This window comes from Eretmochelys imbricata, chromosome 21, assembly GCF_965152235.1.
Source record: "Eretmochelys imbricata isolate rEreImb1 chromosome 21, rEreImb1.hap1, whole genome shotgun sequence".
Lineage (NCBI taxonomy): Eukaryota > Metazoa > Chordata > Testudines > Cheloniidae > Eretmochelys > Eretmochelys imbricata.
In genome coordinates, this window is record NC_135592.1 from 3,462,148 (window position 1) to 3,482,526 (window position 20,379).

At 46.3% G+C, this 20,379-nt stretch overlaps 1 protein-coding gene across 1 annotated transcript in view; it reads right to left on the minus strand.

The window, feature by feature from the left end:
• Positions 1 to 12,582: 12,582 nt before the first annotated feature.
• Positions 12,583 to 20,379, minus strand: part of LOC144277984 (uncharacterized) — a 34,716-nt gene continuing 26,919 nt past the window's right edge. Inside the window, exon 5 of the mRNA XM_077839041.1 lies at positions 12,583 to 13,198. Within this exon, the coding sequence (XP_077695167.1) occupies positions 13,193 to 13,198 (6 nt within the window). The 3' untranslated portion in view covers positions 12,583 to 13,192. The remainder of the gene's footprint in view (positions 13,199 to 20,379) is intronic.

The window sequence follows — 20,379 nt, forward strand, 5'->3', positions numbered from 1 at the left end:
TGTCTGTGATGACACTTGTCTATTGTTTCAAAGACATTCCCTCACAACAGGTAGGGAAATAAGTGCCATTACCCACATTTTACAGGTGCTTCATCAAAAAAGGTCAAGTGATTTTCCCAAAGCCATAGAGGATTCAGTGTCAAGAATTCAGTCTTTAGAACTCAGGGTCCCAGAGCTAGGGTCAGACTATATTTTCTCTCCCTTGCGGAAATTATCTTTGATATGAGGTTTTCTCCAGAATGAGATGCAACGTTTTAATTAGCACCAAATTTGTTATGCTTGATTGGCGGTGCCAAGGCATGCTACATTAATGGGATCTCTGATGACAAGTCCTCATCCACCTGTACAGAAGCATAAAACAAAAACCAAAGGAAACATTGTGCTTTCCACTTGACTTCCCCACGTGACGGGATGCAATGAGACAAGGACCAATTCGTCTCCGTGTGATGTGTCGCAATGCAAAATATCAGCCTGCACTAATGGAAAAGGAAAACCATGGCCTGAGAAATCGGTGAGGGGGTTAGATACATGCACAAATATAGGTCAAGCGCTTGCAATGGCACCTGATTCTTTTTGACAAGTAACGATTGGGTCACTAGGAAAACACAGAACAGCACAGCACAGTCCTCTGGCAGCCCAATATATTTCAAGGGCACCAAATCCAATGGGACAATAAGCGATAGGATAATCCGGGGGAAGGACACTTTCATGCTGTTAGGACCTAATTATGACCCAGGTAAGATGGATTTCTGGTGAAACGGGCCCCTGCGTTACCTGCGACACCCAAAGTCGCAATTTCACCTGCTTAAAGAGATGCAGCCATTGAACACTTAAAATGCTAATTACAATGTAATTAAATATGAAATATAAACAATCATCCATCTTTCCTTCAGAGTTAGCACCCCTTATCCTTCAGGACTTTGCACTGCAGCCATCTTCCTCAGATAGAGAGTGAGGATTGAACATCGGGAGTCCTTGCAGAGCCCCCAGAGGCCACCCCACCATTGTCCAGGGGGAGTAACCATATAGCAATACATATGAGGCACCCCTTCTCCTCACTCCACAGGGGTTGTGCTTTACAATTGCCTGAACTGAAAAAAACCCAGGTCCAATCATGCCCAGGTTCCAGGGTGTTTAAAATCCAAAGCTGAATGACATACCCAGGCGGAACCGTGAGGGGTGCATCGATTCCCCCACCGACTCTAGAAGCCCCTTGTGTAAAGGTTTTGCTTTTGGGTCAGATCCCCAGGGGTAAGTGTTCCGTTCCCAAAGACATGCTGACTTGGGGGAAGCATCCACCATAGGCAGAATGTCTTGGTGCTACTGTAAAAAGAAAAGGAGGACTTGTGGCACCTTAGAGACTAACCAATTTATTTGAGCATAAGCTTTCGTGAGCTACAGCTCACTTCATCGGTACTACTGTGTTTCCCTGCAACAGATCAGGGATCTCTGTCTAGCTGTGTCCTCAGAGAGCACTGGAGCAGCCAGCCACTGAGAGGATACTTCTCCTGCGGTTGAAAGGATGCCATCCCCATAAATGGAAGTGGCCATTACAGTGTGAGTTTTCCCAGGTCCTCAGTACTTAAAAGGAGTTAAGTTCTTTTTGCAGCCAGTGGGTGGGGGCTGAAACTGGCAGCCTGCTCTCTGGAGGTCCTAGGTTCAAATTCACTTGTTATGAAACTTCTGTTCAGTCCAGCCTCTTTCTGCTCACACAACAGAGCTGTCAACAGCCCAAAGGGCTGGGGCCATGTTTCTTAGAATTGTCAAGTTGTCAAGCAATTAATCCACTCTGGAGTGTCTCGTGAAGTCCCTGGGAGTGATGCCGGAGGCTCTACCGCTGTTTACAGTATAAAATTTTCCAGAGCGGGAGAGGCAATGCCAGGTTTGTGAATGCTGTGTCTATTAGCAAGTGAAGGGATCCCTTCAAGTTAAAGAAATAACCCAGAAGTGTCATCAGATCTTAGCTCACTAGAGCAGAGAATCAGGCCCTGAGGCTCCAGAAGAAGGGAATCCTTTGTCACATACGTACAGAGGATCTCGCTTGGGGGAATGGGGAAGGATTTATTAGTAAATTGTTATTATACCATCCCTAAAGAGATGACTTTGACTAGATGGCAACTCCTGTTCCTGTTCTTCCCTCAGTGTCTGAGACCTTGCTCACCATTGGTCACCGAACAGATTTGTATTGTGAGCTCTCTGGGGTTCTGAAAATAAGGTGCCCTGCTGTCTCTGCAAATGTGGGGTGAAGGTTGCTAGATCAGTTATGGGGCTTAAGCCGCAATAAACAACCTTTTCTTTCCCAGGACTTTTGAATCCCCAGCAAATTCAAAGATCAACTCACACTTGTCAGTTATTTGTCAGATCACTGCTGTGATATTTTTTGAATAAATTATTTGACTGCTATGTTCTTCATTGCTCCCCTGGTTCTGTTCAGGGATCCTTTCAAGATCCCTCCTATTAATGATTCACATGTTCTGTTTTCACTCTTTCTCCAAGGTCCCAGTTCAGCAAGGCATTTAAGCACAGGCGTAAGTTACTCATGAGCTTAAAGGGGAAGTAAAAAAACGCAAACACATTTTTCATTAAGGATTCCGACCGCTCCATAAACTGATTGAAAAACAATATTCCATGAAAAGTTTTGGGGGAAAATGTGCCAAAAGTTTCAACCAGCTCTGCTGCTAAAGTGCTTTATCAGCCAGGGCCTTATACTTCTTCCAAGCCCTCGCCTGCCACCTTCACTTCCTGGCATACATGTCCTGTATCAGGCCAGGAACCTGCTCACTGACTATACTATTCCCTGACTGGGGAGGGGTCAGCAAAGTCATCAATACATAGCACACTCTTAAAGAGCCCACAGATAAATACCCAGGGTGTGATCCTGCCAACGTGTGAGTAACCTGAACCCTGGAGTAGTCCCATTGGCTTCAGGGGAACTTGTCCTGTGAAAATCTGGTGCTTAATGTCAGGTTTCAGAGTAACAGCCGTGTTAGTCTGTATTCGCAAAAAGAAAAGGAGGACTTGTGGCACCTTGGAGACTAACCAATTTATTTGATCATAAGCTTTCATGAGCTACAGCTCACTTCATCGGATGTTTGCAGGATTGTGCCCTTGAGGATCAGTGGTTTAGGAGGCAAGTTTCTTGGGAAGCCAAATAAAGCCCCAATAGTGGTATCTGAGAACCACTTCTCTCAGCACTTGTGTTTGCTTTCCAGGAGCTTGTTCTAATGCCCCAGGAAGTCAGTTAGGAGACAAAAATAGTGCAACGTCTGGTCTTGTCACAATATCTCCACCTCCCAGGAACTGACATATCAAGCGAGCACTGGAGATCGCATTATTTTAACCCTATAGTTGGATCCTTGAGGCTAAGAGACCCATGAAAATGGGAGAGCAACAAAGACGAGTACATTATTGTTATGATCACTGCTAGGGCTCAGCTTTGTTTACTTTATGAAGTTTTAATTATTGTTTATTTACTCCTGTACTTTAATTGCCTGTGTGTCATCCTCATGGGCCTGTGGTGGGGTTATGAATAAAATGATTTATTCTATTACTAATTATTATTCATCTGATCTTTGTTTTTGTGAAATCCCGGGCTGATATGCTCTGCTGTTGCGCTTCATTTGCATGGGCTGTGATTCTGCAGCATCCATAGCTGTGGTGTGCCAGGTAATTTAAAGAGAAGGGGCCAGCCCTTCCGCAAGTGGAAACCAGCGTCACTCCATCGGAGGTAGCGGAGAAAAAGGACTTGGTCACTGGAGTTAGCAGAGCTGTGGCAATTTATACCAGCTGAAGATCCGTCCCTAAATGCTACAACAAAGCCCTTCTCTTTGTATTGTATTGTATTGACTATTATGTAAAAAATTACAAGCTGTCGTGTTAAATCCTACGGGGTTGCCTGGTGCTGCTTGCTGGCTAGGGTGCTTTGTAGGAAAGCGTACGGATCTGTGTCCTCCGCAGTCAGTCTGCAAAAAGTCCCAGCCTATAGTAAGGTGGCGTGAGTTGTGGCTGTTTTAGGGGGCAGCCTGCTTCAACTCTCTTTCTTTCAGGGTACTTGTGCATTATCGTTCCGAATTCTAAGAAATAAAGTAGTTACACTGCAACATTGCTGCAAGAGTATTTTATGTTTTTATCTCCCTTTTCTGGGTGTAGGCCCTGAACCTAACATTTCTAACACTGAGCAGATCTCTGGGCTGGAAGTTACCTTCCCTCAGCCAACATATCTTATCGTCTTTCCTGTTAGTGTAATTGACAGGGTGGCTGTAAAACTACAAGCAGGACTAAAAAACAAAAGCTACGGTCTATCAGATTCTTCCCGTGGATGATCCCCAGAGTCCAGAGAGGCTCCTGCAAATGGGTACTATTGTTCGACTAATTTTTGTCATGACTCTTTTTTCATTAGTATTCAGCAAAATAGTATCCTATAACATCTACCTGTCTGTCTGTGCTTTACTCTGAAACCTGTCAAACAAACACGTAACATTTAGAAGCAAAGTACAAAAGAAACAGTGAGCCAGATCCTCATCTGGTGTAAATGAACATAGCTCCATTGCGTCTTTTTCTTCCTTGGCTTCAGTAGAGATTTGCCAGTGCACAGCAGCTGAGGATCTGGCCAGTAGGACGTAAGGTCTGTGCATGAACAAGTTGGAACACCTGAGTAATTCTGGAACCCTTTGAACTTCAAGGAGTTCAGTTCTGGGTCAGAGTTTGAATGTCACAGTTGAGGCTCATCTCTTGTATTGTCACTCCCTTGCCTAGTGGGAGCAGATGTTTGGAGCTTTGAAGGTTGACTTCCCATTGGAGGAGAAATCAGTGACATAGAGTCAAGGTATAGTCATAGTGTAATTTGTGTATTTTACACCAGTTCTTGAACAGAAGTGGTCACAAACAGCATGCGGGAAATCCCCTCTTTCAAACCTCTCAGCAGAGTCCCCAGTGGCAGATGTCAGGAATCTACTCTGCCCCAAGAATTGATTGTAATAGAGAGATTAAGGCATAGAGCAGCCTCCCTTGCTGCTTGCCACAGTTGCCATAAAACAAAACCACCTCACAAAACTAACACTACAGCATTTCTTCAAAGACTGCACCGTGCTCACACATGAAGAAAAGTGTAAGAACCCTATAACAGAGCCATCTGGGGGTGCCAACCATAACAATATTAATCCTGGGGTGCACTTCGCACCCTGGCTCAGTTTTATTGATGGTTGTAAATAATGCAGGACAAGATGGACAGAGACCCTGCGCAACTCCCCTGAGGATAATTTCCTTTAGGGAGCATAAGTTTTGCTTTTTATTCTTCCTTTATGTTTGTGATGAGTCATTTTCTATACCAGGAGCAAGTATTTTCTATTGAAAATGGCTCACGGCAACGAGATGTGTGTGTGTGAACATGTATGAATGCGTGACACTGTGCATGTGTGTGTGAATATGTGTGACTCTCTGTCTGTTTGATATGCAGCAAGGACGCAGTGATAAGCTCTGGAGAGAGAAAACGTGGTTAAAAGTTTGATCCAGCTGTCACTCCAGCCCATGTGCTCCGCTGGGCTCTGTTCCTAAAGCAGAAAGGAAATGCTCAGGAGAGTTGTTTCCTTTCCTTCAACCCTGAATGCTTTCCTGGCTGCACATGCAGCAGCCACTCTTCCCATTGGAAAGTGTCACCTTTAACAGGCAGTGACCCGATCATACCTCAACGAGCGCAGGGTCGCACGCTGCAAAAGAAGGAGGCAGATGCATCCCGGGGTGGAAAATAGGTATTGGGGGAGGGAACCAGGGCTGGCCTAATGGCTCCTGGGGTTGATCATGAGACATGGATCCATTTACCTCTAAGTCGATATCTAGAATCCAGTGGTGGCCAAACACTGTTGCAATACGATGGCTGTTCCTTTACCGGTGTAAGATGAATTGGGGGACACTGTGGGGAAGCTGGCACTGCTAGTATCTGGGGTGGTCAGGGCCAGAACCACCAAAATGTAGGATCTCCTCCTCTTTCGCGAAATACAAACTTCTCCACAGCCACCTCCAGGCCTTCCTCTTATTCCCCCATTCTGTTCCTCTTATCCCCTTCCCAAAGGTCATTCACTCCCAGCACCTGGATTTGACCAGGATGGAGAATTCTGGCCCAATCTGGAATTCTCTAGAGCCTAGCTTGAAATTCACACCTGTGCAGAGGGCCCTTTGGACTTAAGTGAGGCTTATCTTGTGCAAAAGCCTTCAGTACAGAGATAGCTTCACCCCTAGCCTGCCTGCTGCTGGTCAGGGAATAAGGGTAGAGAATGTTGGAGGATTTTTCTGAGGGGAGTTGCTCCTTTTGACTGAATGTCCACACTGGATCCCAGACCATCACTGGTTCTGTACCCATCCTGAGGATAAACAGAGTAGTTCGCTCTCCCAGAGGCTTCACCAGCACAAGATTCATTGGAGAAGTAGAAAACGGTGTCAAATTGCTGCTGGGAGCAGCTAATTCACCTTTTGTTCATGAAGAGAAATAAACCATGGATGGGAGGAAGCTCAGGGCACTTTGTCTCCATTACAGGGGTTCCGAATCACTGGGTTTCAGTGGTGTTTGGAACAAATAGATTTTCACTGGAAATTAAATGATGCGACTTCAGCAGCCAGAGGTAGGTGAGGTGACAGGGGATGGGTCCATCTCATCTCACCAGCCCAGCATGTCTCGCTCTTGAAAACAAATCAGTTGTGGATGAATCAAAAAGCATGAATGCCTGTCAGGGTTCAAGGCCTTGAGAGTGAAATGTGGACGGGAAGAAGATGAGTTTTCTGGCTCGGCTCTGTCTTTCCAGTCAGTTTGCTCTCAGTTACAATTCTCTCTGGAGCAGAAGGCAGACTCTAAGAGGAGACCAAATAGTTTTGTCTTTCTGCAAAATTTGGCAGGGGGAATTTCCCATGTTTTCCCAGAATTATGTACGGGCTCCTACGGTAATTATGTCTCCATTTTTGAGGAGTTTGGAGTAATTATGTCCCAATGTTAAAAGCTTCCAAATAATATGAGTACATCTGAAAAATAGTAAAATCCTGCTGTTATATAGCACTTCTCAACTGCAGATCACTGAGCACTTTTTTACAGCTGGGGAAACTGAGGTAACAGAGGTAACAGAAACTTGCTTAAGGTCACTCAGCGCGGGTGGAGCAGAGCTGGAATAAAACCCAGGCCCCCTGAGTCCAAGACCAGTGGACCACACTGCCTCTCCTGTCAAATTGACATGACCTCTGTTTCATGTTTACATCCTGCTTCTGCTTTGTTTTCCTTTGAAACACAGAATAGCAAACAGGGATATTGGTCTCCATTCACTAAGTCATGTGGTATGAATCTTTCTTTTTAAGACCCAAAATCCCTGAAAAGCTCCTGTACACCCTCTGGCAAAATAGAATGAAATCTTGCAATTTAATAACATATACAATACAGCTGTCTAGGAAAGCAGAACACAGAAAAATATCCCCCAGCTGCACACTTGTGAAGTGTTGTGAGTGCCTTGTATTTGGAAAGGCTGCCCGGTGGCTATATCAGTCTAAACGTTAGCTCTCCTTTGCCAGCAGTAGCTAGGATCACATCATTTAGTAGCATACAACCTCCCCTGCCATGCTTTGTCTTGGAACTTTCAACCCGGTGTCTGAGCTCAGTTCCAATGACTGACAGTCTGTCTGTCTCCTGCATTTTCAGTCAGCTGTTTCCCATCTGTGCTTCTTGTTCTAAACTGTCCTGCAGCATTGCTCCAAGCTTTTAAACAGCTGCCATCTTCTGCCCCTGAGGTAACTGGGTTTCAGTGGTGGGTGTAGGAACACAGAAGTTAAAGATGGAAAGGTCATCTTGTTCTTGCAGCCTAAGGCCAATACAGATCAGTTCCCTAAAGTTTATTTGCCAATGCATTGGCCAGTCTAGGCTTTGGCAACAGGGCTTCCACCACTTTTCTTAAAGTATTCCATAGTCTCATGGATTCATCGTGGCAAAGTGATCCCTGAATATATGGGGCCAGGTCTCCAGCTGTTGTGTATCAGTGTTTATCAGCTCTATTGACATCAATGGAGTTACACCAGTTTTCACCAGTCAAAGATCTGGCCCAACATCTGTAGAGCATTTTGGGGAGCTTATGGGTTTTAAAGGTGCTCTGGAAATATAAGACATTGTCTCCATCTGGAAGCCTGAAGTGAACATATAAAAATAATGTGGTTGAAATGGCACCTACATACCAAGGTAGCTGGTGCCTTATAAGTACCTTGCTGGACTAGAATGGGACAAAGGAACTGCCATGCTGGACCATGGTTCTTCTACTCCAAGAATGGCCAGTACTAGACTTTGGGGGTAACACCACAACTTGTGCACAACAAAATACTATGGCTCCTGCTAAGTCACATGATGCTGGAGTCCCTGTCTCCAGCCCCAGCTCCTGATTCCTCCTTTATTGCTTACATTCCTCGCCACTAGGAGAAGGCATGGCAGTTGGAAGTAGCATTTCATGCGATGGCCAGGGGATAGGGGCAAAGAGAAAGGGAGAGCAGAAGACCCGGACGGGAGGAGGTAAGAGACAGGGAACACAAAGGGAAAGAAATGAAATTAAAGAGGGAAGCAATCCACAAAATGGGGGAGTAAAGATAGATGGATATGCCCAAGCACCAAAGCAAGTGAGGCAGTGATGGACAGAAAGTGCATTACATCACCAAAGGAGTGCAGACTCCAGGAGGAACAGACAGGAGCCCTTATCTTGCTCTGTAGTTGGGTGAGATGTCAGCTCTGTCTGGAAGAATGCAGCTTTCTTTCCCTTGCAAGTATTTAATATCCCTGCCAGAACAAAGGGGGGATTGTTTCCATTGCTGAGTCACATGATAGCGTCATTGTTACAGGACGTTTGTTTTTTTTCCACATCTGTGTGTCACTTACAGAGAAATATTTTCTTCAAGAGCTGTAGCTAAGATTTAAGATATATTGTTCCCTTTCTGATCCTTATCTGACCAGGATAGAGGAGCCCCCCTCCCCCATCCACCAGCATGCAAATTGGAGAGGGGGCCATTGGAGCCTGTTGTTGGATCCATAGAAATGCCTAGCAAACAGATTGGAGCTTTAAAATGGCTAGTCCAGCAAGCCCAACCCCAGCTCCCCTTGGACTCGGAATTAAAAGTGAGCCAAGATCACCATCTGCTATCTACCTCAGTCTAACTGACAGAGTCTAACCAGCAGTTAAGACAAGGCAGGTTGTGCTCCAGATAGCTCTAAAGGACCAAGTTAAAGCCCAAAGCTGTCCTCTGTGCTTTAACGCAACCAGGTAGGTACATTATAAAGTACAACTTGACTTGTCTACACTGGAGTTTTAGAAGGTGTGAGTTAAATTCAGCTAGCTACCGTGATCTAAAAATGCCTCTTCAAATCCTAAGCAAGACAAGTTTCAGAGCAGCAGCCGTGTTAGTCTGTATTCGCATCCGATGAAGTGAGCTGTAACTCATGAAAGCTTATGCTCAAATAAATTGGTTAGTCTCTAAGGTGCCACAAGTCCTCCTTTCCTTTAAGCAAGACAAGACCTTTGTGGCAGGGTTAAAAACAGCAGTGTAGACGTACGGGCTCAGGCTGGGCCCCGGACTCTGAAACCTGACGAGGGGGGACAGTCCCGCTGCCTGGGCTCCATGGGTGCTGCAACCGTTTTTATAGTGCGGGTGCTGAGAGCCACTGAGCCAAACTGCAAACCTGTGTCCGATGGAAACCGCTTCAAGCCAGAGGGTCCTGCCACATCCCCAGCACCCGTAGTTCCAGCACCTATTCTGGGCTCCAGCCTGAGCCCAAATGTCTACACTGCCATTTTTAGCACTGTAACACAAACCCCACAAGCCCAAATCAGTTGCTCCGGGCTCCGAGACTCACTGCCATGGGGTTTTTTTGCTGTATAGACATACCGTTAGCCTGCAGAAATTAGCCCTTCTTAAGGGCTGCAGTGCTGTAGGGCCTTGGAGAGTGAAGGGTGATGGGGAAACAAAAAGGATTATTAGATTCTCACCCCAAAACCTGCTGTGCTAAGATAACAGAGTGTTGTGTCCGCCTGGCTGAAAGCACCAGCTCCGGCCCATGACCCCCAGAGGTGATGAGAGCTCTGCACTTGCACTGAAGTCAATGGGGACTGATAGTGTCGAGCACTCTGTGTACCAGGGAGCACTGAGGAGGTCAATTAGTCTTAAACAAGATCTCCTTGCGCCTGCTCTTCACAGCAGACACTGTGGGTGCCAACAGTGGCTGAAGCTTGCAGGGTTAAGGTGGGGGGCTGTGGCTGTCAGGGAGTTTTCTCCGCATTAGCTTGTGTTTTGTATTTAGTGAGCGATTGCATAAGAGGAAGGAAGGAAACGAGCGTGGGGCAGTCAGTGTTCCTGTCCCGTGTGTCAACTGCACAAAGCTGCTGAGAGAGTCAAAGGAAGTGGTGCATTCTTGCCCGGGGAGGGGTGAGAGGCCACAGTGAGAGTTGAGGTCAGAACTCTGTGCATTCTGTGAAATCTTGGGGAGGCAAATTATCAGCAATGGGAGGGAAGCTGGGAGCTGACATACAGCAGAGCAGACCATCTAGCTTGATATCCCTCCTCCTGCCAAGCCAGAGCAGATTACCAGTAGGTCCAGACTGTTGCATCGAGGATGTATAGTCTATTATATGGCCTTGTCCAGTGGCAAACACCTGCCTGATGCTACCGGGGAATGAGAATAATAAATACCAGGCATAACCTCTGTCAAATTCTGCTCTCCGTTAGAGCTGGCGAGCTTTGCTGTTTTGGGACCTGCTAGGAGAGGGCTTCACGTTTTTCAAGAAGTTTAACTTTGATGAAAAATCTTCCCCTTGAATTTTTTTTTCATTTTTCGACAAGTTCTAGAGTCAATAATTCAAGCCACAAATTCCCTTGAAAAAAGCTTTGGCAGCATCAGAGCCCAACGCTCTAACTCACAATGGTGTAACTAACTGCAGTTTCAGATTATTACCGTGGGTTTGTTTTTCTTTTTTTAGAACATAAGAAGGGCCATAGTGGGTAAGACCAAAGGTCCATCTAGCCCAGTATCCTGTCTGTTGACAGTGGCCAATGCCAGGTGACCCAGAGGGAATGAACAGAACAGGTAATCATCAAGTGATCCATCTCCTGTTGCCCATTCCCAGCCTCTGGCAAACGGAGCCTATGGACACCATCCTGACTAATAGCTGTTGATGGACCTATCGTCCATGAACTTATCTAGTTCTTTTTTGAACCCTGTTATAGTTTTGGCCTTTACAACATCCTCTGGCAAGGAGTTCCACAGGTTGGCTGTGTGTTGTGTGAAGAAATACTTGCTTGTGTTTGTTTTGTAAGCGATTACTCAATGACCCTCACCCACACTCCCAAGAAGGGATCATCACCAAGGTCTAACTCAGGACCAATGTGCAAATCTCTATTGACTGAGCTAAAAGACTAACTCCATTAGTTTGCAGCAGTACCAGGCTATTATCCTATAGGTGATCCAGCTTCCAGAAGGGCACATGACACAAACTTAAGGCTCCAAGATTGAGTTTAATTTTATTGAGAGCTAGTAAATGAGGGGGCCCTTCCTCAGATGTCTGACTACTTAAATGCATCCCGTCTATTAACAGTGAAAAGGAAAAATAAATACAGAGTAGCTGAATGCCCCAAGGAACCAGATTACAAACCTCAGCCTCCTGCTTTCCTGCACAGAGCTGGGGAATTTTAATCATTTCACAAGTTGTAAAATCCCAAGCTCGCTGTTTCCTGGAGCCGGTTTTGAAGAAGCTGGGTGGGAAAGGGAGGTGGGTGCCCAGTAAAACAGGAAGCCCAGCCTGGGAGAGGAGAAATGTGACATCTGCTTGCAGTGGTTTCACTCTGGTGCATGAAGCTGACATGCTGAGGACATGTGTGTGTGCGGTCAGTAGGGAACTCTGGAGAAAGGAGAGGGTTGTGAAAGGGTCTCATTTGCTCTGTGGCACAGGAGTCACAAAAGTCCAGCAACCTGATTGTTTAAGTTTAGGGCAGGAAACAGATGCTGCCTGACTGAGGAAAATAGTCGTATTTTGCAGCATCCATGCCAGGAATGGTGTGGGAAGAGGAGGTGTATTACACTGACAGTCATTTGGGCAGGTGCAGCTCAGAGGGCTTCAGTGGAGTTGCACCTGTGTGTACCAATGGTGAGGTTGGCCCAAAGAGACTGCTTGGTTTTATTTCTTCTTTGAATAGCTGGGCAGCTGACACTGCTTCTTTTCTATCCCCACATGTGCGACTGATGTGTGGGTTTTAAATCCTCTTTTGCACTGCCCTTTTTACGTAAAAGAATAAATGGACACAAATCAGATGTCAAGAATTATAACATTCATAAACCAGTTGGAGAACACTTCAATCTCTCTGATCACTCGATTACAGACCTAAAAGTCGCAATATTACAACAAAAAGACTTCAAAAACAGACTCCAAGGAGAGACTACTGAATTGGAATTAATTTGCAAACTGGATACAGTTAACTTAAGCTTGAATAGAGACTGGGAGTGGATGGGTCATTACACAAAGTAAAACTATTTCCCCATGTTTAGTTCCCCCGCACCCCACCCGCCACTGTTCCTCAGACGTTCTTGTCAACTGCTGGAAATGGCCCACCTTGATTATTACTACAAAAGGTTTTTTTCCCCCCACTCTCCTGCTGGTAATAGCTCACCTTACCTGATCACTCTCGTTACAGTGTGTATGGTAACACCCATTGTTTCATGTTCTGTGTGTATATAAATCTCCCCACTGTATTTTCCACTGAATGCATCCGATGAAGGGAGCTGTAGCTCACGAAAGCTTATGCTCAAATAAATTGGTTAGTCTCTAAGGTGCCACAAGTCCTCCTTTTCTTTTAACAATAGGGTAGGCACTGTTTACACACATCAGAAGAGAAAGCCCTGGTCCCGAAGGGCTTTCACCCTAAGAAAACGTATAGATCTATTATACCTCTATTAAATTCTATAGATTGGTTCAAATGAAACCCTAGAGAAAGAGTATCAGTCTCTGTTGCATACTGTGGGACTTTTCCATAAGGGTAGGCGCTGCTGCAATAAGAAACATGCAGTAAGAATCCATCCTCAAGGCATCCTTGTGCAATTCAGAGCGGCTAAGCCTCGTTCCAGTGTATCCCCACCTTTCTAGCTCCGATGTTGGACTCCACTCAGTTCTGTTTCACTCATCAGCCACCTTCTCGCCTTTTAACTCTGAAAGGAGAAATCCGATAAGGCCAGGATTGGGCTTTTGTAACATTCTCTAGTGGCTTCACATGCAGAGCGATGTTCGCTCTTTGGCAAAATACCAGGACAATTCTTTGTAGCTTCACTGCCTTAAGGAGCAGCTGCCTTAAATAGAATTGAGAAGACAAAAGGGAGCACTCTGAAAGGAAGGACCTGTAGGGAGGGGAAAATGACATCTAGGGCCAAAGTCAGCCCTGGTGACAACCTGCTGGAGTCCACAGGCAACACCCTGGCAGAATTTTGGCCTGATATGATCGAGGTCGAAAGGGTGGATTTTATTATTTTCCATCACATGTCTCCGAATTGCTAATTCTTCTAATTTATTTGTATTACTGTAATGCCTCAGAGCCCCAGGCACAGAGCAGGACCTCATTGTGTCAGGTGCTGTACAAACACAGAACAAAACCACGTCCCTTCCCCAAAGCACTGATGATCTAAGTGCAAGAGGAGAGGACAGGGGGAGGACAACGGACAGGCGGGGGCAGCACGAAGAGACAGAACTGGTTAGTATGATAAGCAGCAGTCCCAGCCATCTAACCATTGGCCAGGCATCACAGCAAAGGGAACGTTTGAAGATTTAATTGTCACGTTAGATACTGAACACCCATGAAAGGGGAGGACAAACTGAACAGGTCTGACTCTTTATACCATAATTCCCTCTGCTAGCACTGGTGTTAATCAACTCACAAAACTCAACGGAGACATTGTCTCTCCAGGGTGGTTTGATTCAGGAAAGTGCTGCCATCTTATGGCTGTTTTTCAGAAAGTTTCCCCATAACCCTTTTTTTTTTTTCTTTTTTTAATTTTAACTCATTCTTTTTCCACCCCTGGATCAACAGTGAGATTAACAGCAGCTTTGGATGGACTGATGGAAAGTAGCCTCACGCTGTATAGTTCACGGCTGAGATTCTTCAAAACTACCTAAGGGATCTGGAGGCCCAACTCTCATTACGTGTCCAAATCCCCTAGAAAGCTTTGAAAATCTCAGCCCACATTACTAGCTGTGTAGCGTCATGCTGGCCACTGATTAGCAAGTCTAAGCAATATGCAGGGTCTGGAATTTGGGGCCAACTTTTCAAAGTGCTGTCTAAATTTTGGAGGACCAACTTTTGATATCTAGGCCTCGGATAATGAAGTGCTGAGAACCTGCATCTCCTGTTGACAGCACTGGACTGGTGCTCAGCAGCTTTCAAAATCCAGCCTAAATTGGTGCTTTAGTGTCCAGTCTCAAGCTGAGCTCCAAAAACCTGAGGCACCCAAATCAGTGACTACTTGTGAAAATGTAAATCCTAATATAGTGGGCACCGTCCTTTAGAGACCAAAGATTCTCCTACATCCAGGGCTCAGCAACCAGTGAGACGAGGTAAACCAGGCTTCCAGGGACCTCTGCGTCCAGGACAATTGGAGCAAACGCTTTGTAGGAGCTGGGCCTGAGCATTCCAGACTGCATGTTTCAGATTACATCCCATCCCAGACCTCATTCCTTCTGACAATCTGCCTGTCTGAGGTATTTGTGGAGCACACAGTGCTTTGATAGATGGGCATTGAACTGGACACAGAGTTTATAAGCATGTTGATTAAAAATGTTTTAGAAACAAATAATCTTTACTATCTTTCAATCATTTTGCATCAATGCCACTGCTCATTACATTGAAACTAGAGATGGATCTGGCTCCAGGCCAGAACAGAGAGCAGCTTCCTTCTTTTTCTCTCCTTTCATGGATGTGCTTATGTGTGAACCAGTGGTAAAGCTTGACTTGCTCAAGTGTGTATGTGTGTGGGGGGGGGGGGGGGGAGAGAAGGGGATGCAAAGGGACATCAGGGTTTTAAGTTTCCTAATAGATGTCATATATCTTGACTTTAGTAAGGCTTTGGATACTGTCTCAAATGACTTCCTCATAAACAAACTAGAGAAATATAGCCGAGATGAACCTAGTGTAAAGTGGATGCACGACTGGCTGTAAAACCTCACTTTGAGAGTAGTTTTCAATGGTTCCTCACTCACCTTGTCTCTCTAATATCCTGGGGCCGACATACAACAACACAGCATACAAGAAAACTATTTGTGTGAGACTTGATTAAACAAGACCACCCGAGGGGTCAGTCGGAGACATTCGTAGTTCTGCGGTCATTGACCCTGTCCCCAGAAGGAGCTGAGAGTTGGCTGGGGTGGGATGTGGGGAAGTAGCACCTGTTTACACAGGAGTTCTAGATCCTAGTGTCTTCAAACACTAGGCAAAAATACATGAGCTTCAGGAACCTGTGACAAGGCAGAAGGAAAGTGAGTGGGACTTATTCTTGTAGCTCATAAATCAACAAACCTTTAACTCAGGCTTGGGTAAGTAGTAACGCCTCCACTCAAAGACTGATCTGACTCCAGCCCACCAATCTTCGTTATCTATCGGCTTCTAAAATGCTTCTCTCTGCATTGCAGCGCCATGCGTGTGAAGGGGGCTTCCTACCAGGTATCTGCTAGATTTGGAAGCAGTTACAGACAGTCTGATAAAGTTATCTCTTAACCCTATCTTGCTGCAGAGCAGCTTGGTACAGGCTTGCACGATGTCATGGCCTCCGGCTGACTGATCTCAACACAAAAATACCACTCTCCCCCACTAGCCTAGAATGCCATCCAGGTTGGGCTGAGCTTGCTGGGAGCACAGGAGTTGGCTGACTGTATCTATATGTTGCGTACAAAATAACCTCCCAGATACTCCCCAGCAAGCTGGAAGCCAATTCTGTGGCAAGAGTCCGCAGCATTCTGAGGTAGCAGGTGGGACGTGAATGAGGCAGTTGTTACACCACGCACTGGGGTGGGTCAGCAACAGCCAGGAACAAATTTGGGATGGCTACATCCAAATACACAAGCCTCTCTTGCCCAAGCTAAAAGACCTGGCTCCGTTAGCCAGAGTTGCAGCAGGCTCATAAATCATAGGCCGTGCATGAATTGCTGGCTTGAGAAGGCTAGCCCCCAACCCCACCCCTTCCGCTCTGTCCCACTGCCGCCGGAGGCCAGAGGCCCCCCATCACGGCTGCTGGCCCATGCCCCAGGCTAATGCCCCTAGCCCCGGTGTGCTGGAAGGGCGGGCAGCACAGCCCCAGCCCCCTCCTCCCCCCGCATCCCCAGAGTGCTGGGAGGACGGTGCGGCTCCAGCACCAACCCCAGCCTGAGCCAGGGCCATGGCACAGGGGAAGAGCCACCCGCAGAGCAAGAAGCAGGAGGGGGCTGGGGGCGGAGCCATGCCTGGCTGTTTGGGGAGGCTCAGCCTCCCCCAGCCTGTAATACCCACCGCCCATGCTCCTCAACCTCAGCTGAGCCATCAGTCGAGGAAAATAGATCACCACACTGCGTAGGTGTGGGTTCTAGTGTTACTTATATTAACATTCATGTCCATGTATTGAATACTGTCCCCACATTTTCAGCGTTCAGCTTGGCAAGGCTTTTGGAACTAACAATGCTGAACTCTTTTGAGGCAGTTGCTGTGGAGATCTGGGAAGCTGGAGAGGAACCAGTTGTGGTTTATGGTGACCAGGGAGTGGGTTTGGATTGCGAGTAAAGCACATTAGCTGGCTCTCTGGTGGAACACTGCACATTTCCACTGAATGCATCCGATGAAGTGAGCTGTAGCTTATGCTCAAATAAATTTGTTAGTCTCTAAGGTGCCACAAGTACTCCTATTCTTATTGCTGACAACGTTACTCTGAACCCGAAGAATGCAATTGAACATTATGGGGCCCCCCGCTCAGAGCAATTGTTTCAAGCTGTCTGCAGACTCAGGAAGATGTTTGGTTCATATTTTCAAGGGTTTCTTCTCTGCCGTAAGCACCATTTTTTCAATGGAAAGTGAGATTTTGTAACACTATTCTGTGGAAGATGATGGATTCCATGTCATATTCTGCTGCCATGGAATACACAGGGCCACACAGAAAACACTTTTTAAACTAGAGATGGGCCTGAACCAAAACCCAGTCCAAATACACCTGAATCAGTTTGGGATGGAAGGAAGAGTGTGTGTTAAGAATCCAAGTGTTATAGAAGGGCCCTATTTTAATAGTGGGCTGAACTGAACAAATTCTGTGAGTAAGGTAACCACTGGGAAAGTAAAATGTTTCTTTCCAGGAGACATTTCTCTCTCTTCTGCCCTGTGCTTGCACCTATGATAAGTTGGTAAAAACTTGCACTCGTTACTAACCTGGCCCAGATTTGAGCTGATGGCCTAGAGAAGAAAGATTCCATATCCAATTATTGGTATCTGGACCCATTAGCCTACCACCTCGGCCACAGTAACCAAGAATGTACAAATAACTGCTAGTCCAGACAGTGGGATTTAGAATAGCATGGCTTAGTCTGAGCTATTTCCTACCACTCTAGCTACTCCCATATCATTAGGCCTGGTGTACATTACAAAGTTATGTCAACATAAGTGTTAGGGTTCCCCCAAGACCTCTTTCACTCAGTTCCCCAATAACTGAATTAAACTCCAGTCTTCTCACTCAGATTTCTCTATCTGGCACACAGCAAAGCTATGCTGAGTTGATTAGACTTATATCCACCCCCTACGCTTGAGTCTCATCAACTCAGCGTAGCTTTGCTGTATGCCAAATAAAGAAACCAGCAAGTTACCTTGCATCAACCTATTTGTGCACGTCTACATCCACATTTGTCTCCGACTGATGTAAGAGAGACAGTAACACCACCTCCCCAAATGGCACTGAGCCATGGTCAACCTAATGAGGTCAATGTAGTGAGAGTGTAGGCATTGCATGACCGATGTAGCCCCTAATAGTCCTCCGGCAATTGTCCCATAATGCCTAGCAGTGACTGCTCTGGTCAGAAACATGAACTCCACTGCCCAGGGGTCATGGGGACCAGAAGCCATTCCCTACCCCACTCTAACGCCCCTGTGTATTTTTGAAATGCCTTTTCCCGATTGCCCACCTTGGTGAGCATGCCCAGCTGTTCCTTGGTTGTGTGCGACTGCCCAACCCACCGTGCCGGCTCCCTACGCTAGACGTACTCCTGTCAGGATCTCCTGGGCCTACGGGGAGAAGGCACAGCTACGGACCAGCTGCAGAAACGTGGACTTTTACAAACAGATTGCACTGGGAGGCAGGCTAAGGGGTACAACAGGGACCAGCAGCAGTGCCACGTGACAGCAAAGGAAGTGCGGCAACATGCCACGAGGCCAGGGAAGCCAACAGTCCACCTGCTGCTGAGCTGCAGACCTGGTGCTTTTACAACAAGCTGCATGCCGCACTTGGCAGAGACGTCACAAGCAGCACCATGCCAACCACTGTGGATCCCTCCGTGGGGCCCGAGACAGAGACCCCTGCCATTAACAGCAAGGAGAAAGGGGGTATTCCCGTGTGACTCACTGCTGCTCCACCACGCATTGCCAGCATTTCCCAAAAGACAGGGTGCTGGATGGTGGTGAGTCGCATACTGGGATACCACCTACCCCAGGTGCACCGCACTGTACACTGACACGAGCACTCCTGATCAGTACACACAAAGCCAGTGCAAGGAGCCAAGTGTGCACGCACACAAGCAACACACTAGCTGCAGCAGCTTTATCAGCTCTCAGAAGTTGCACCAACCAAAGTATGTAGTGTAGATATGGCTTAGTGAGGCTCTTCTTGATATTAATCATGTTTGTCACAGGAGTGCCTAAGGACCAGCCAAGAGTGGGGCCTCTTGTGTCAGGTGTTGTACAGACAGAATTACACCGTAGTAGCTAGTCCCTTCCCCGAAGCACTTACAAGCTAAATAGACCAGCGAGCCAGGGGTGGGGGAAGGTGCAGAATGCACCAGGAGCATGAACAACGTGATGGCAGCAAACAGCATATCAGCTCCACAAGATTTTACATTTTGGAGTGAGTTTACTAAGGAGGGAATCAGCTACATGCAAAGAAAAGGGAAGAGAAGGAGCATGAAGGGGACAGGACAGGCAAGAAGAGGGTCGGAGGGGTAGTTAGTTGTGGGGTGAAGCTAAGGTGAAGAGACTGTGAGGCCTGGAGCAAACAGCCATTCAGCAGAGGGCAGAGAAAACTCAATCAGAACTGTAGAAAGTTCTCAGAACCTGCCTGGCTGGTTCTGCTCCCACCGGCTGGACTCTGGCTGGCTTCTTTCTGCAGTTTTCCCCCCAGGCCACATGGCAGAGGTTAGGGGAGGCACCTCCTAGTGGCCCCAGCTTGAGGGGGTCTCCTCTGTAGAGTTCTGGATCCAGGAGAGTGTCCAGAGGATGGGGTGTTCTTAGCTGGGCTCCATTATATCTGCTCCCCGCTAGTGCAGCAGTCCTTGTGGTTCTATTCAGTGTGGGGGGTGGGGGAATTCAGTCTGAGTGACAGGTGCTGGAAGTCTCATGCTGCCAGTACTAAAACGTCCTCACAATTTCTAAACATTATCGATAAAAATTTCCTAACTCAGAAAAGTGTTGCATCAGCAGGTGGAATTCTACACTAGACCTTGTCTTGACACATAATGAGGAATTGCTCACAGACCTAAAAATGCCCAGGGGTTGATCACATTTGTTGTGTGCAAACAGAAATAAAGTCCATACCAGTAATATATCAACTTGGTGCTTTAAAAGAGCCAATTTCACAAAGCTGAAAACAATTATGAGGCAAATCAAGTGGGAGAAGATTTGAACAGAAAAATGTGAATGATAATTGGGAAGTATTTCAGAATATTTTACTAGATACCCCAAAGTACACCATTTCAAGGTTGAGAGAGGTGACTACGATGTTAAAAAAAATCAACCAACCCCCCCCCCCACAATATATTACACATAGGAAAAAGGAGAAGTTGATGCCAATGAATATAAAGCAATGAATATATATTAGAAGTTTGGAATGATAGAAAATTGACAAGGGAAACAGAAGGACACAGAGAGAAATCTAGGGCCTGAAGAGTAAAGGACAATGAGGAGTCTTTTAAGTATATTAGGACAAAAAGAATCCTAATAATGGTATTGGTCTGTTATTAGATGGAAATAGAAGACCTGTTAGTGAAAAAGCAGAAGCGTTCAATACATTTTCTGTTCTGTATTTAGGAAAAGCCTGACAACGTATTCATATCAGATGACAGTGATGATAGACTTTTCATTGCAACAGTAACTCAGGAGGACGTTACACAGCAGCTATTATAAGTT